The sequence below is a fragment of the Tachyglossus aculeatus genome, chromosome 3 (genome assembly GCF_015852505.1).
Source record: "Tachyglossus aculeatus isolate mTacAcu1 chromosome 3, mTacAcu1.pri, whole genome shotgun sequence".
Taxonomy (NCBI): Eukaryota; Metazoa; Chordata; class Mammalia; order Monotremata; family Tachyglossidae; genus Tachyglossus; species Tachyglossus aculeatus.
The window spans coordinates 70,308,012-70,326,336 of record NC_052068.1 but is presented as its reverse complement, the minus strand read 5'-3'; the positions used below and the strand labels follow the sequence as shown (position 1 = coordinate 70,326,336).

Here is an 18,325-nt window from a genome sequence, read left to right as displayed (position 1 = left end):
CAGAGAAGTTAAGTGACGTGCCCGTAGTCACACAGCTGACAAGTGGAAGAGTTGGGTTTAGAACCCACGACCTCTGTCTCCCAAGCCTGTGCTCTTTCCAGTGAGCAAATGCCGCTTCTCTATAGATAGAGATGTAGATTATATTTGTAGACACACCTACACAAATATACTTACCTGGTCTTCATTCACAAAAACACATTACTGATGATAAAGGCCTATCCATGCCTACCAGTGAAACTAAAATGTCTGATGGATAGTGACACTACTTTCCATGTTGCCTGTATGTAAGGAGAAATTTCGTGCCTGCCTGATGGTCTTGTCCAGATCGAGTCCTCCCTCCGTCTCTTGGCATCCAGATCTTCACAAAGCCTTCATTCTTTCTCTCTCACTGATGGACAGGCTTCACTGCTGGATCAGGGCTCTCTTGTTTGTTTGTCAAATCTCTGAAATCAACGGTTCTGCCCTCCTGGCTTACAGGTTCTCCATTTCAGTTCATGGTGCAGCAGCTGTTTTGGGTGTTTCGCTACAGTTCATTCTCCTCATGCAGTGCTGAAATGCTGTGCAATTACCTCAGTGCTGTTGAACCAATTAAGAATAATAGTAATAATAATTATGGTACTTGCTAAGTGCTTTTTATGTCTGAAGCACAATTCTAAATTCCGGGGTAGATACAGGTTAATCAGATTGGGCACAGTCCCTGTCCCACATGAGGCTCACACTCTTAATCCCTATTTTACCGATGAGGTAACTGAGGCTCAGAGAAGTGAAGCGACTTACCCAGTGTCACATAGCAGACATGTAGTGGAGCCTGGATTAGAAACCAGGTCCTTCTGTCTCCCAGGCTCTATCCACTAAGCTCTATCCACTAAACCACGCTTGCATTCTGGAAACTTATTGGTGGTAATCCTGACAGGCTGTTTAATAGGTGGCACTGGAGAAATTGCTCCAGTAGCTGGATATGTCTAATATAGAAGGTCATCATCATCAATGGTATTTATTAGTAACAGTTAATAATAATAATAATGGTAATTGTTAAGCACTTATTACATGCCAAGCCCTGTTCTAAGTGCTTGGGTAGATACAACTTAATCAGGTTGAACACAGTCCCTGCCCCACATGGGGCTCACACTCTTAATCCCCATTTTAAAGATGAGGTAACTGAGGTCCAGAGAAGTTAATTGACTTGCCAAAGGTCACACAGCAGAAATGTGGCTGAACAGGGATTAGAACCTAGGTCCTTCTGATTCCCAGGCCCATGCCCTGTCCACTAAGCCATGCTGCTTCACTCTGTGCAGGGCACTGTACTAAGTACTTGGGAGAGTAAATACAACAGAGTTGGTAGACATGTTCTCTGCCCACAGTGAGCTTAGAATCTAACTGGGAGACAGGTTTAAGTCTCATAGTTCCAGAGATAAGACTAAGTTATGTGGTGTCAGTGAAAATCATCTATTGTGTAGGGCACTTTCTGGGCTTAGGCTCATATGTACACGTGGTTTTCATCAGATTTACTGCTGGTCCATTGCAGTGTGTCAACTCTGGAAAGTGTTCCTAATCATCTCCTTTCTTGTGAATATGCCCAAAGAGCAGTTAGCATGCCGCAGTTCCTGGGTGAATAGCATAAAGACTTTGATGATACCCACAGTCTGTTGAGTTGGAAGAGTTTTCAGGTAGGTAAAAAACCTATTTCACTACAGCTTCCAGATCTCTCATTACATCCTCAAGCAGAGCCCTTAGAATCAATCAATCAATCAGCAAATGACATTTATTGTCTATGGTGGGCAGAACACTGTACTAAACCCTTGAAAGACTACAATATAACAAAATTGGTATATAGGATCCTTACCCATAAAGAATAAGACTGCATTAGCTACCCATCCTTGTGTTTCTGCAGCACTGGAGAAAGAGTCAGAAATTGTTCCTTAAACTGACAACTGACCACACCAAATTGAGGACATATAGGAATTTTGGTGAATTTCTCAGGGAACTCTGTTTCATAGTTGGTCAGTTGATGGGTTTATGTGGCTTCTGTAAAGCAACAAATCAAAAATAGAGGCCTTAACATTACTCTGTACTTCTCCTTTTTCTGTCATTCTGAAAAGATCCTACCTGCTATGCTTCACTTTGTTCTGAAGTCACACTGTGATTCAGTTAATGAACAGTCACTCTGTTCTTTGGTGGTCTGTCCAGGAGGGCTCAGGCTAGGATCTTGTCAGTAATGTAAAGCAAAGTGTAAATCCGCAATCATTTCCACACTAAATTCTCTAGTCTTTCTTCTTGAAGGAGGTGATTATGGTAGCATCTTTGAAGTCTTGTGGAACTTCCTCAGTGGAAGAAAATCATGTGGGCTTATCTTAAGGATGCAAGGAAATTTTGGCAGGAATTTCTTCAGCTGCAGATGCTTATCCTTCTTCCATGGCTGTGACTGAAGTATTATTTGGAGCAAAAATCAAAGTTAATGCTGTGCTTTCTCATTTTGGCACATTCCAAGCACCTCCTCCTTGATGGTGGAAGGTGTAATCAGAAGATTGCTGCAGCAGGCTTGTTGTTTGTGTAAGATTCTTCATCTGTGATTCCACCTGTAATCTTCAACTGTGTTGTGATAATGTGGATGGGGCAGAGAGCCATAGAACTTCTTTAGGATAAGTACAAGCCCTTAGTTTGGTGTTCCTCCTGGGATCTGTTCATCTTTGGCATCCCGCTAATGGTTACTCATGCATCTCAATTCGATCTGTAAGTTCTATCACAGATTTATGTGAAACCTGGGCCCATATAGACAAAGTGGGGTGGGGGGAGAACTGAGAAGCAGCATGGCTCAGTGGAAAGAGCATGGGCTTTGGAGTCAGAGGTCATGGGTTCAAGTCCCAGCTCCACCAATTGTCAGCTCTGTGACTTCGGGCAAGTCACAACTTCTCTGTGCCTCAGTTACCTCATCTGTAAAATGGGGATTAGGACTGTGAGCCCCCGCGGGACAACCTGATCACCTTGTAACCTCCCCAGCACGTAGAACAGTGCTTTGCACATAGTAAGCGCTTAATAAATGCCATCATTATTATTATTATTAACTGCTAATCCATCTAGATGCTGAGTGTACTGTGGGAAGTGGTATGCTCTAATGGAAAGAGTAGGGGCCTGAAAATCAGAAGATCTGAGTTCTAAATTCAGCTCTGTTTGCTGTATGACCATGGGCAAGCACAACTTCTCTGGGCCTCAGCTACTGGCTACCAATCAATCTGCGCATCAGGCAGAAACTCCTCACCCTCGGCTTCAAGGCTCTCCATCACCTCGCCCCCTCCTACCTCACCTCCCTTCTCTCCTACAGCCCACCCTGCACCCTCCGCTCCTCCACTGCTATCTCCTCACTGTGCCTCGTTCTTGCCTGTCCCACCATCGACCCCCGGCCCACGTCATCCCCTGGGCCGGGAATGCCCTCCTTCTGCCCATCTGCCAAGCTAGCTCTCTTCCTCCCTTCAAGGCCCTACTGAGAGCTCACCTCCTCCAGGAGGCCTTTCCAGACTGAGACCCTTCCTTCCTCTCCCCCTCACCCCCCTCTCCATCCCCCCCATCTTACCTCCTTCCCTTCCCCACAGCACCTGTATATATGTATATATGTTTGTACATATTTATTACTCTATTTATCTTACTTGTACATATCTATTCTATTTATTTTATTTTGTTAGTATGTTTGGTTTTGTTCTCTGTCTCCCCCTTCTAGACTGTGAGCCCACTGTTGGGTAGGGACTGTCTCTATGTGTTGCCGACTTGTACTTCCCAAGTGCTTAGTACAGTGCTCTGCACAGAGTAAATGCTCAATAAATATGATTGATTGATTGATTGATTGATCTACCAAATGGGGATTAAGAATGTGATCCCCATGTGGGATAGGGACCTTGTCCAACCTGATAAACATTTATCTACCCCAGAGCTTAGAACAGTGTTGGACAAATTATACCATAAACAAAGGTACACAGAACAATTCCCCCGGTCCAGAGCCTGGCCTTCCTCATGATCAACTACAAGCAGTACCATTTTGGGCAGGTGTATGGGTGGAAGATAAATGTGGCTGTGGGCATATTGCATGCAAACTGCAATGCTGCTATTAGAGTAACAGCTCTGACCTGCTCCTTCGCACAAAGTCTATAATCCACCACTCTGGGGCACATATGCAGCACGCAAGAATAAGCAACCCCAAAGCAACTTGGGTTTTCCTTGATACCCTGCAGGTACTGCAGGGGCTCAGCAGCCTCAGCACTTGAGAGGGCATTCAAGAACCATCTGACCTGATATGCATCTAAGTTTGGTGTTGATCTTTGGAATCCCTTAGTCCTCCCCCAACAGAAATGGGGCTCCACCAATTTGATCTTCCCTAGGGTCGGGGGGACGACTTCCTGTCTCCAGGGTCCTCAAAAGGTAGCAGGTTTCTACCAAGGGGGTTGCAGTTTTAAGAAACACATGGTGTACCTACTTGCGAGGCATGTACATGTTTCAGTGGTTGAACTGAGGGTGCAGGGATTGTGCACAGCAAAGGGAAGCCCTAAAGTTATTCTTTTTATTCATCATCCTTAATTGAATGTCTACTGTTTTCTAAGTGTTGTACTGGCTGACTGTACTGGCTCCCTGCTGTGCCTAAGCAATATACTGGGCATTTGGGAATGTTTAATAGCACAGTTGTCGTTCACCTTGAGGAACTTAGAAACTTAGGCACCCTGAGGACTTTGTATTCGTTGTGGATGGGGGTAGTGTCTGCCCACTCTGTTATATTGTATTTTCCCCAGTGCTTAATACAGTGCTGTGCACATAGTAAGGACTCAACAAATTCCATTCATTGATTGATTAATGGGTGAGCTAGGTAGATATAAACTATCCACACGTAGTGGGAACAGGAGGAAAATCATAGATACAGTTTGAAACAGTAAAAGCCAAACAAAATAAAAATTCAATATAAGAATAAACAGAATAAGTGAACTGAAAGGCAATAAAATGTTAATAGACCAGTATAGACTGTGCTCTGCTATCTAAAAAGAGCTGGATTCTCAGAGATCACCATTCAGCCTGAGAACACACTTAGGGGTTACAGAGGTAGGGAAGGTGGTAAGGACATTTGCCCACAGAAAACCATACCAAGACCCCCACCTCCTCCCAAATCACCCCCAAGTTGTCAAATGGTGACTCTCACTTCTAATAACCTGAGCTTGCTGATTAAAAGTGAAAATCCCCGTGGCCTATCTATTACAATCCCCTGTGGCCCCATTCATCCAGAAAGACCTCTTCTGTTAGCGGGAAAATGCTGATAATTCATTTTTTTTCCCTTGCATGGCATAGTGTTTCTGGTACTTTAAAGACAAAGACAATGTGGATGTTAAGGTCAGTCTTTCTATATCCCGAATGTCAACACGCTTGCCAAAACTGAATTTATCAGCTAAAAGCAGCCAGGAGATTTAGTTTATCTAAATGTCCTACAAGAAAGAAATAGTTTACCACTGTTTTTGCAGATTGAGGTCAATCTGAGATATTATTGACATATGCTATAGATTTAATATAATGCTGTAGTTCAGATGGGTGTTCTGATAAATTGCAGTACAATCTAGTCTCAGAAGAGTCGAGCTGTTTCAATATTTATAGGCTCGAAACTGCTGAGTTTGCAAAGGAAACATTTTAATTAAAACAATGTTTTCCTATAGGGGCTCATAATAAAGTGCAGAGGAATGTTTTTTAAGTGGATTGCTCATTTCTAGATGTTAGCTGGATTTTCTCATGCCTTGAATGACTTATTATTCATGTTATTTGTTTTATAGTATTTGGTAAGCACTTAGTGTGTGTAGAAAACTGTCCTAAGCAATAGGGTAGATTCAAGTCAATTAGGTTGGACACAGGCCCTATCCTGCAAGGGGCTCACAGTCTAAGTAGGAGGGAGAACCCTTCTGTTTGAGAAAATAATTTCTAGATTGGTTTCCTCTTAGTGTCAACAAGTGTTTCAGACTCTTTGTGTTGAGCCTCTCCTTCTTTTTCCTTTTAGGCATATTGGAGATAACGTCAGTGGAAATTGGAGTGGTGGCAGTCAAGGCCATTAACAGCAACTACTATTTAGCCATGAACAAGAGAGGAAAACTCTATGGCTCAGTAAGTATGCTGCTCTTACGAACTTCAGGAAAACACTACCCCTAGTTTAGGATTTTCTCCAGGTGCTGAGTAGCTTTGTTGTCCACTGGTGAATTCATAGCAGTAGTATTTGTTAAGTGCTTACTATGTGTCAAGTATTGAGAAGCAGCATGGCTCAGTGGAAAGAGCCCAGGCTTTGAAGTTGGAGGTCATGGGTTCAAATCCCGGCTCCACCAATTGTCAGCTGTGTGACTTTGGGCAAGTCACTTAACTTCTCTGGGCCTCAGTTACCTCACCTGTCAAATGGGGATGAAGACTGTGAGCCCCCTGTGGGACAACCTGATCACCTTGTAACCTCCCCAATGCTTAGAATAGTGCTTTGCACATAGTAAGTGCTTAATAAATACCATCATTATTATTATTACTAAGTGCTGAGATAGATGCATGCTAATCAGATCAGACACAGTTCCTGTCCCTCATCAGGTTTACAGTCTAAGCAGGAGGGAGAAAAGGATTGGATTCCCATTTTACAGATAAGGAAAATCAATCAGTGGCATTTATTCTGGAGTTACTGTGTGCAGAGCACTACACTAAGCTCTGAAAGAAAACAACAGAGTTGGTAGACATGTTCCCTGCCCACAAGAATCTTATAATCTATAGAGGGAGACAGATATTAATATAAATAAAGGATATGTACATAGAATTGTGCGGCTGAGGTTGAGGTGAACAGCAAGTGCTCAAAGGTACATATCTAAGTGCTTAGGTGATGCAGAAAGAAGAAGCTATGTGGTCTAGCAGAGAGCAGAAGTCCAAGTCTGGAAGTCCAAGGACCTGGGTGCTAATCCTGACTCTGCCAGTTTCTTACTGTGTGAACTTGGGCAAGTTACTTAACTTCTCAGTGCCTCAGTTTCCCTTAACTGTAAATTGGGGATTAAATCCTGCTCCATCCTATTTAAATTGTGAGACCCACACAGGACAGGGATTGGGTCCAACCTGATTCACTTGTATCTACCCCAGTACTTAGAACAGTGCTTGACAAATAGCAAGCCCTTAACAAATACCTTAAAGAAAATTGGAGGGAGTAGGGGTAAAGAAGTTAAATGACTGACTCAAGGTCACACAACAAGTAGAAGATCCGAGATTAGGACCCAGTTCCTCTGACTCTCAGCCCCATGATCTTTCCCCTACGTCTCACAAGCAGCTGTAAGCAGCACATAGCATTCCTGGGGCTGGTCCAAAGGCAGTCTGAATCCTGCAAGTTCCCTGCTGTTGGCATTCCTCACGGCGGGTTCTGCTTGACTTAACCAACAAGGCCTCAGACGGAAATACTTGGCCACACTGACATGACAACAGTGATTGGCTTGGGAGGGTAAAGGGAGACATTGCTAAAGGCCAGGTCACACATGAATCCATAATATGGGAGTGATTAAAACAGGACCTAACTGGCATTCTCACACTGAGGGCTCAAAGTACCCTTCCCACACAGTGCTAATTTATATCGATGCAACTTCTGAAGAGATTTGGGCATTCCCCGATACTCTTCCCCAAAGTTAGACCACAGGTGACCTCATATGCACTTAGACGAGGAAACTGAGGGACGAAAGTACAGAAGCGGTATAGGCTTTTCGACAGTCAGCCTGACAGAGAACAGTTTCCAGATGCCTTCATCTTTAACCTAGTGCTGCATCCTCCACTGGGCTTCCAGTAAGTTGCAGAGCACCGAGGATCGAGAGACCCAGGCTCTATTCTCAGCTCTTCCACTGGACACTGTGTGACCTTGGACCCTCACTTAACCTCTCTGGTCTGTAGTTTTCTCACCTACAAAATGAGGATAATTGTGTCTGCCTCTCGCTACCTCCCAGGGATGTTGAAAAGACAAAATGAGATGAATAGTGTAAACACACTTTGAGAAAATAAAAGTGCCCCGCAGATGTAGGTATTTATTGAAGCAATTTTAATAAAGACTATCAAGGGCACATTCTGAGTCTAACAGAAGATGGGGTTGGATGGGGCTGCTGCTGACTGCAGATATTTGAGCTGGGCTGATAGTCCGGGTTCCACACCGAAGGAATGTAACTGGAGGTAGAACTGATGTAGGGCTTAAATTTAGTGAACATTTTTCGATCGTGGGCATTCTACTATCATTTAAGACAGAATTATGAAGATGAGGATGGAAAAGGCAAAAGAGTCTCTCGCTCTTTTTTGAGTCACATGTTTGCCGGTCTGAATCCTCTGGGGATTTACAGATTAGAAGGGAGGACAAAAGAGGCTCACTTTTTCTCTTAAATAACTGAATGTGTTCCTAAAAGAGGGGATGGATTTCAGCAGCTGGCTGGACAGGAGGGCTTTTTCAGATTTTCACATTCATGAACTACAGAGGTTGGAATAAGCAACGTGAGGTCATGCATTCTTTGGATTTGGCAAATGTGCGTGCTATTGGAGGAAAATGAAATTTTACTCCTTGGGGTGATTTTTTTTTCCCCTCAAGAGTTTGTGACTGTGTCAGTGAGCTGAGAGCATAGATTCAATTTTTAATTGAGAATCACTAATTCAGTGAAAAAATGAAACCATTTTACTATCTCAATGCAAATAATAAATGACAATTTGAAGCAATTCATTAGTATTTAATGAGGTCCTACAAAGGGCACAGCACAGCATCTGGTTTTCTACTGCATACAGAGCACTGTACTGGACACCTGCCGCATGGAGAGCACCGTACTACTACTACTAATAATAATAATGATGGCATTTATTACGTGCTTACTAATTGCAAAGCACTGTTCTAAGCACTGGGCACTGTTCTAAGCTCTGGACTAGGGAGCTGCTGTGTGGAGAGCAGTGTACTGGGCACATTCCTGGGTATCTACTATGCGGAGAGCACTCTATCGGGTGCCTGCTGTATGGTGAATACTGTTCTAGGTGCCTGAGGAGTTACAATTAAAGGACACCGTTCCTGCTTTCTGAAAACTTTAAACATAAATTAAACCTTGATCAGAGTAGTGAAGCACACAAAACATTTGTCCACCTATTAGAATTATTTTTCCCCAACTAAATCTTAATTTTCCCTAATTCCTCTCCATTCTGAGTCACCTATGCACTCAGAGCTGTACCCTTAATTCATTCAATCATATTTATTGAGTGCTTACTGTGTGCAGAGCACTGTACTAAGTACTTGGAAAGTACAATTCGGCAACAGATAGAGACAATCCCTACCCAAGAACGGACTCACAGTCTAGAAGGGGGAGATGGACAACAAAACAAGTCGACAGGCATCAATACCATCAAAGTAGATAAATAGAATTATAGATATATACACATCATTAATAAAATAGAGTAATAAATATGTACAAATATACACAAGTGTTGTGGGAGGAAGAAGGGGGTAGAGCAGAGGGAGGAAGTGGGGCAATGGGGAGGGGAGGAGGAGCAGAGGAAAAGGGGGGGCTGAGTCTGGGAAGGCCTCCTGGAGGAGGTGAACTCTCAGTAGGGCTTTGAAGAGGGGAAGAGAGCTAGTTTGGCAGATGTGAGGAGGGAGGGCATTCCAGGCCAGAGGTAGGATGTGGGCCAGGGGTCGAGTGGGAGTGACATGCCCAGAGCATTTCTGTACAAAGATAATCTGGTCAGCAGAATGAAGTATAGACTGAAACGGGGATAGACAAGAGGATGGGAGACCAGAAAGGAGGCTGATACAGTAATCCAGTTGGGATATGGTGAGAGAGTGTACCAACAAGGTAGTGGTTTGGATGGAGAGGAAAGGGTGGAGCTAATGCACTGTACATACCCACAATTTATTTTAATGTCTGTCTACCCCCTAGACTCTAAGCTCCTTATGAGTAGGGAATGTGTCTACCAAATCTATATGGATTCTCCTCTCCAACAAAACTGCTACCATGTTGATCCAAGCACTCATCCCAATCTGCCTTGACTAGGCATCAGCCTCCTTTTTGACCTCCTTGCCTCTCCCCACTCCAGTCCATACTCGCTCTGCTGTCCGGATCATTTTTCTACAAAACTATTCAGTCCATATTTCCCCACTCCTCAAGAACCTCCAATAGTTGCCCATCCTACTGTAACTCTCTGATTTCTTACTACAACCCAGCCTGTACACTATGCTCCTCCAATGCCAACCTCCTCACTGTACCTTGATCTCATCTATCTCACCATGGACCTCTCATCCACATCCCTCCCCTGACCTAGAACTCCCTCCCTAGGGATAAGGAAACTGAGGCCCAAGGGGTGTTGTGTGACCTATCCAAAATCAAACAAGTGGTGGATCAGAAATGAGAACCTCAGTCTCCTCAGTTTTTTTCTCTTTCCTCTAGTCCACATTGCTTCCTCCTCTTATTATCCCATTACTCCCTGCACTACAGTAAAGAATGGCTCCATCTCATTCAATAGCAGCATGGCTTAGTTGAAAGAGCATAGGTCCAGGATCCAGAGGACCTGAGTTCCCATCCCAGAGCCTCCACTTCCTTGTTGTGTGACCTTGAGGAAAATCACTTATCTTCCCTATGCCTCAGGTTCTTCAACTGTTAAATGGGGATTCAATACCTTCTCTCCCTCCTCTTTAGATTTTGGGCCCCATGTGGGACAGGGACTCTTTCTGATCTGATTATCTTGTATCTGCACGGGCACTTAGTACATTTACATAAATTTTCTTATACTGTATTATTTCCCCTATCTGTAATTTATTTTAATGTTTGTCTCCTCCTGCAGTAGCAGTAATGGTATTAAAAATAGTATTTATTACATATTTACTGTGTGCAGAGTACTGTATTTTAAGCTCTGGGAGAAAATAAACAGGTGGAAATTAAACACCGTCTTGTCCCTCATGAGACCCTGTTGAGTATAAATTCCTTGTGGACAGGGATGACGGCCAGTTGTATTGCACTTTCCCAAGCACTTAGCACAGTGCTCTGCACACAGGAAGCATTCAATAAATACCACTGATCGATCAATTAGCCCATAGCAAACATTTACTGAATAATACAATTAATATTATTTTGTCCTTTTTTATATAGCCTACACATTTACAATAATTTCCCACAGTTCTGTGTGTGACAAGCTATATAAATATGCTGGCTAGTAGATAGGAGTAGGCTTTGACCTTTTAGCATGCTGAGTGGTTCACCTGAAAGGTACAATACAAGTACAAAGCAATATTGTTGTTGCATTCTGTGATCTTTCTTGTGCTTCTCAAAGTATTTCCTAATACAGAGAAACATGAACAATTAACACCTAGAAATGGCCAGAAGAGCAGAAAGTTTAGCTAGAACAGACCCAATGTGGAATATTTTAATTTTTTATATTAAAGAAAAAAAGATGTCGGGATTATCTTGGCTAAACTGGAGCACATGGACAATTTGGGATTCTTGGGGAGGTCAGTAGGGAATTATACTGCACCTCATGGTCCAACTGGAACAGAGTAACTGAGATCCAGTATTCTAATGTGACCTAATGGAAAGAGCACCGGACAGCAGTGTGGCCTAGTGGATAAAGCCTGGGCCTGGAAGCCAGAGGACATGGGTTCTAATCCCACTCTCCAATTTGTCTGCTGTTTGACCTAGGGAAAGTCACTGAACTTCTCTGTGCCTCAGATCCCTCAACTGCAAAATAGGGATTCAATACCTTCTCTCCTTCCCCTTATGAGCCCCATGAGGGGCAGAGACTGTATCCAGCCAGATTAATTTATATCTACCCCCTCAATTGGAATAGTGCTTGACACATATAAACCCTTAACAAATGTTGTATTTTTTTTAAAAAAAAAAAAGACCACGGGCCTGAGAGTCAGAAGACCTGGGTTTTAATTCCAGTTCTATGACATCTGCTTTGTGACCTTGAGCAAGTCACTTATCTTCTCCATACCCCAGTAACCTCATCTGTAAAATAGGGATTAAGTCCTAATCTGATTATCTTGTATCTGCCCCAGTGCTTAGTATGGTGCTTTAAAAAAGGATTGGATTTGCTAACTCCCTAATAAATACCATTATTGTCCTCTAGACTGTAAGCTCATTGTGGGCAGGGAACTTGTCTACCAACTCTGTTGTACTGTACTCTGCCAAGCACTTAGTTCAGTGCTCTGTACACTTTTATACAGATGAGGTAACTGAGGAACAGAGAAGTTAAGTGACTTGCCCAAAGTCACACAGCAGAGCTGTCTTTAGTCTTAAAATCAAAGACATTCTTAATTTTAATTTATGGGATTTTTACAAAGAATGACAGTGTTCCTCTAAGATTAAACTTGAAGGCTGAAATTCATTAGTTAGTTCATTAGTTCACAGAGAAGCAACGTGGCTCAGTGAGAAGAGCCCGGGCTTGGGAGTCAGAGGTCATGGGTTCTAATCCCGGCTCCACCACTGGTCAACTGTGTGACTTTGGAGAAGTCACTTAACGTCTCTGTGCCTCAGTTACCTCATCTGTAAAATGGGGATTAAAAGTGTGAGCCCCACGTGGGACAACTGGACTACCTCGTAGCCCCTCAGTGCTTAGAACAGTGCTTGGCAGGTAGTAAGTGCTTAACAAATGCCATCATTATTATTATTAGTTATACTAAGCACTTAGCTATTTGTCAAGCCAAATTTAAGTCAACCTGAAGCACATGAATCCAATGCTATTTTGTTAGGTAACCAACAGAGGGCTTGGAGTATAGTACAGCCAGATTTTATCAGTGCATTCTTTCTCTATCCACCTTATTTAGAATAGTGTTGGGGAATTAAACAACCTTCCCACATCTTGCATGTCACTGGAGAGAGCACATCACAGTCTTGGAATACACTGTTGTGTACATACATGCAACATCAGTCTATCAATCAATATTTATAGTGTTCCTACTGTGTACTGAGCACCGTATTAAATGCTTGGAGAACTGTCGTAGAAAAATAAAAATAATAACTAGTATTATTATAGTTGTTTATTTTAAGCACTTACTATGTGTGAAGTACCTTACTAAGTGGTGGGGGTAGATACAGCATAATCAGGTCCCACATGGGGCTCATAATCTAAGTAGGAGGGAGAACAGGGATTGAATCCCCATTTTACAGATGAGAGAACTGAGGCACAACAAAGTTTAAGTGAGTTGGCCAAGGTGACTCGCACAGCAGACAAGTTGTGGAGATGGGAATAGAATTCAGATCCTCCAACTCCCAGGCCTGTGCTTTTTTCTATGGGCCATGCTGTTTCCCAAAAATGACAAGTTCCTTGCCCTAAGGAGTTTAAATCCAGTGGTATTAAGAATGTGAGTGAGTACAACGAAAGCAAAAGCCATGCTTCCTGCCCTCTAGGGCTTTACAACCTAATGGGAGAGAAATCAGAGATGATTATAATCATAATGATGGTAGTCATTATTAAAACGTTCCAAGCTCTGTTGTAGATAATCAGCTGGAAGACATTCTCATTCCTACATGACAATCACAGCTTCATTGAAGTAGCCTGAGCCCGGATATGTGTTCTAATCCTTGCTCTGAAGTTGCCTTCTGTCTAACCTTGGGCAAGTCACCACTTCTCTATGTCCTAGTTTTCTCCATTGTAAAACTGGGATTCAATACCTGCTCTACCTCTTTTTACTTGCCTCAGTTTCCTCCTCTGTAAAATGGGGATTAAGAGTGTGAGCCCCAAGTGGGACAGGGACTGTGTCCAACCTGATTAACTTGCATCTACCCCAGTGCTTAGAACAGTGCTTGATAAATAGTAAGCACTTAACAAGTACCATAATTGTTATTATTATTACTCCCAGGCCTGTGCTTTTTTCTATGGGCCATGCTGTTTCCCAAAAATGACAAGTTCCTTGCCCTAAGGAGTTTAAATCCAGTGGTATTAAGAATGTGAGTGAGTACAACAAAAGCAAAAGCCATGCTTCTTGCCCTCTAGGGCTTTACAACCTAATGGGAGAGAAATCAGAGACGATTATAATCATAATGATGGTAGTTATTATTTAAACGTTCCAAGCACTGTTCTAGATAATCAGTTGGAAGACATTCTCATTTTTACATGACAGACAACAGTCTAACAATATAGACTGTGATCCCCACATGGGGCAGGGACTGTGTCTGACCTGATTTACTTGTATCTACCCCATTGCTTAGAATAGGGTTTGACATCCAGTAAATGCTTAAGAAATACGATCATTATTAATTATCATCATTTAAGAGGTTTTAAAGATAGGGAGAACTGTGATCTGACAAAATGAAGAGGGGTGGGAATTTTAGGCTGGGGGAATAATATAAACAAGGCATGAGAGACAGAAGAACCAAGAATAAGATGCTGTTACAAAGTCAACTTGGGAGGAACAAAGAGTAAAAGTGGGGAGTATCAGTTGAAGAGAGATAACATGTAAGTAGAAAGTTGAAAAGCTGAAGTCAATGGTAAAAATATTTTGCATGATAAGAAAATAGGTGGCCACTGGAGATTTTTCAGGAGTAGAGAGACATATGGATGCCAAGTAACATTTTATGAAGATGATCTGGGTAGCTGCCTGTAATATAGATTGAAAGGAGAAGAAACCTGAGACAAGACCCTCTGTTGACTGTAAGAGATGTGCAGGCAAAGAATGTACCTACCAATGCAGTTGTGCTCTTCCCAGGCTCTTACTCCAGGGCTCTGCTCTGCGCACTAAAAGCACTCCATAAATACTACTGATTGAGGCTGAAATAAGTGACTATTTGGGAGGAGAGGAAGTGTTAGATGCTGGAAATGTGGAAGAAGAACTGGCAGCACTTCACAATTTACTGAATGCGAGGGCTGAAAGGCTGTTTGGAGTGGAAGACGACAGACACCAAGTGACAGGCTTTTGGGACAGGGATGTTTGTGGTGCTACAGAGAGATTGGAAAATTACAAAGGGAAATGGATTAAGAATGAAAATTTCTAAAGTGAATTTTCCTTTCTGCATGTTCATCAAGCATATGACCTCCTCTGAGCTGTCTATATTGGCAACATGCCTGTTTTCTTAAAACTTTGTAACAAAAAAAAAAAGGGAAGCATAGGGTTTTCACTTGGAAATTTGAGGACTTTTTTTTTTCCTTGTCCTAAATCCTATCCAGGTGAAAGGAGTTTCTTTACACTACATGTGAGACCTAGTGGATTCCCAGATGTGACATCTCAGACTGAAATCATAATTAATGAAATCAATGGTATTTGTTGAGAATTTGCTTTATGCAGGGCACAGTACTAAGCACTTGAGAGAGTACAGTACAATTGGTAGACATGAGTCCCGCTTTTAAGGAGCTTACGTTCTCAATGTTACATTAAAACCTTCTTGCAGTCAGTAAGGGATTTAATTGCAGGTCGAGTTAATTGTCATTTGAAATAGATTTTCCGTTTTCATCCCTGGAAATCTTATTTTCTTTCATTTTTTTTTAAATGAGGCTTACTCTGCAAGTTTGGTTTCCACAGGCACAGTAGGTGGACAAATGTGATTGGGACAGTTCAGAAGCTCGACTCCAGCTACTTCCGATCTTCCATTTAGAGTAAAATTGATTCCGAATGCCTTTTTCCTTGTCTGACATGGTTCCATTTTCTCTTTTACAGAAAGAATTCAACAGTGACTGTAAACTGAAGGAGAGGATAGAGGAGAACGGCTACAACACATATGCATCCTTCAGCTGGCAACACAATGGAAGGCAAATGTACGTAGCCTTGAATGGGAAAGGAGCTCCAAGGAGGGGACAGAGAACACGAAGGAAAAACACTTCAGCACATTTTCTCCCGATGGTTGTGCCTTCCTAGGCAAAGGAACTTCTTATTGAGGCAGTGAAAACCCAAGGCTCTTTGGCCGAGAATCCTTGGCAATCCTCAAGAAGAGCTATCTCCCACGGCTAAGACAGAGTGCAGACATCTGCTCTGTGGAAGAGGGAGAGCTTTGAAGGGTGTGTGCTAGCTGCTGGCACAGGAAATACTTTCACTTAGTTCTCTGTCCACTCATAATCATGATAGAGGCTGGATCATATGGGATGGGCACTGGTTCCCATTGTGAACAATGTGGGGTTTTTTTTGTTTGTTTGTTTTGTTTTTATCTCCGTGATAGAACTTGAAGGATGTGAGACAATCTTTTGACTGATCTTCGGAGAAAGTTATTTATGGAATACTAACTCGAATCAAAGACTTTCGTTGCTCATTCAAGCCTAAAGATCCATTGAGCAGTTAGATATGCAAGCATTTACTGGAAGCACTTGGGGTCATGTACACAACCGAACCCGTTTTTGGTGTAGCATCATGGAAGAACGGACAGGACTGAGACATGTAAAACCATTAAGGCAAAACTGTTCTAACAAAATGAAAAGTATGGTATGCTTTGTGCATTCTGCCTTCCACCCTTTCTATTTCTTTCTAAGTTATTTATTTAATAGGATGTTAAATATCTTTTTTTTGTTTGAAATGTTTTCTCAGTGGCCTTCTGGTTTATCGTCTTTTCTTTAAGCACATCACGTGCCTGTTCATTAAAGAATAGTGTCTGGTATTTGGTAAACTCCCTTGAAATTAGGAAATGAGCAACAATGTGAGCTCTATCGGGTGTGCAGCAACCAAGTCTGACTGGCTTTCCTCTGGCTGACGCTGCACTTAAGGAATAAGATCCAGCAGACAGTGAATCTGGGGAGGGTGGAGGCCTGGGATGTGTTGTGTGGGCCTGCAATCACTTAGAAACCACACTGTCTCAGACATCCCTACTGTTGTGAAAAAATGGGAAGATGCAGCCAAACGTCGCTCCTTGAAAAGAATGCCTGGTCCCGAAACCCATTGGTGATGGATTCCCATTCATCCAGATGGAGACCGAAGACAGTTGCTTGTCAGTATCTCGTAGTGGGCAGGGAACTTGTCTACCAACTCTGTTATATCACACTCTCCCAATCGCTTAGTACAGTGCACAGTAAGTGCTCAATAAATATGATCGATTGATTAATTTAAATAGCTCCATTCCCACAGTACTCCCTATTAATAAGCACGCCTCAAGGGAAAGCCACCTCACTGCTGCCCAGATAGAAAATGACCATTCTGTACAGCCGTCACCATAAATCTTCCCAGAGCAATTATCGGGGTACTTGTTAGGCAGTGTGACTCTTACTGTGTTTTAAGCTGAGCAACTATAGAACAGTGTATTTTTCATTTTATACTGAAGTGAGTTCAAGCTGTAAGATTCATTTTTTTGACCAAAAAAACCTTCTTTTTCACAAATTGAAATAGCTTTGGAAAGCTCTTTAATTCAACCATATTGAGATTCATTTTGTTAGAGCAGGTAAATAGAAAGCCGTACATCCACATACCAGTCTTCACAATGTATTCCACTAAATAAATACATAAGCCTTCTTTGCAGTGTCCGTAGTGATTAAAAATGTAGTATATTATTTTGTTCTAATACTTTAAGGGATGACTATGAGATTATATTGATGCTGCAATTTTATCTTCATCTTTTCATTGAGGAAAAAGTCTGTTTATTTTTATTGTTTGGAGACTGTATTTTGGTACAAAGGAGAGACTCACTAAATGTGTCTTTTTACTGAAGTTTAACCTCTAGGAAAGCTGGCGTTTTGTGGTCTTCTTATAACTTATTTGAGTCAATGCTTACCCGGCATTTCCAATGTTATTCTGTTATTTAAATATTAGCTGTATAAACAAGCTTTCCCATAAAGTACTAAACAGTTCTATTGTCTTTCCAGTTCCTTAAATAAAGGTGGATGATTGAAAAGAAATACATTTGAGGCACAGCATTTTGGCTTCTGGCTAAAGTTGCATTTCAAGATATTTTGTTTCCCGCTTTGCTTGTTGACAAGTGAGATTTTAAAAATGTTTAATCAACTACCTACGGTTGGAAAACTGATGTAAAACATTATCTTGGTAACTGAGACTTAAAAGCAAAGAACCTAATGCTGCCCTATAGGGGCCAGAGGCTTTGGTTTCAAATTTTAAAATAATAGTTGCATAGGACAGGTCAGCCCGGACCACCCGCAACAGAAATTAAATGTTTGGTTAGACAAATATAGTATTGGATGGCCACTCTTAACAGCATGTAGGGCCCTAATCGGTGTCTTATTTCACCTACCATTTAGATTACTGAAGAACCTATGTGTAAACATTCATAATTATAGGATTCAGAACACTCAAACAGCTTCTAGCAAAACAGTACCGCTGCTGCAGAGGCCAAGAATAGAAAAGATCACTTCTGGGGGAGGCTAGCAGATAGAGATCCAGATGTTGCTGCCTGGGGACTGAAGGTACACAGTGTCCGAAATGGTGGCCTGG

At 42.2% G+C, this 18,325-nt stretch overlaps 1 protein-coding gene across 1 annotated transcript in view; it reads left to right on the top strand.

The window, feature by feature from the left end:
* Positions 1–17,775, top strand: part of FGF10 (fibroblast growth factor 10) — a 113,979-nt gene extending 96,204 nt beyond the window's left edge. Inside the window, exons 2-3 of the mRNA XM_038743921.1 lie at positions 6,014–6,117; positions 15,620–17,775. Of these exons, the coding sequence (XP_038599849.1) occupies positions 6,014–6,117; positions 15,620–15,817 (302 nt within the window). The 3' untranslated portion in view covers positions 15,818–17,775. The remainder of the gene's footprint in view (positions 1–6,013; positions 6,118–15,619) is intronic.
* Positions 17,776–18,325: the final 550 nt, after the last annotated feature.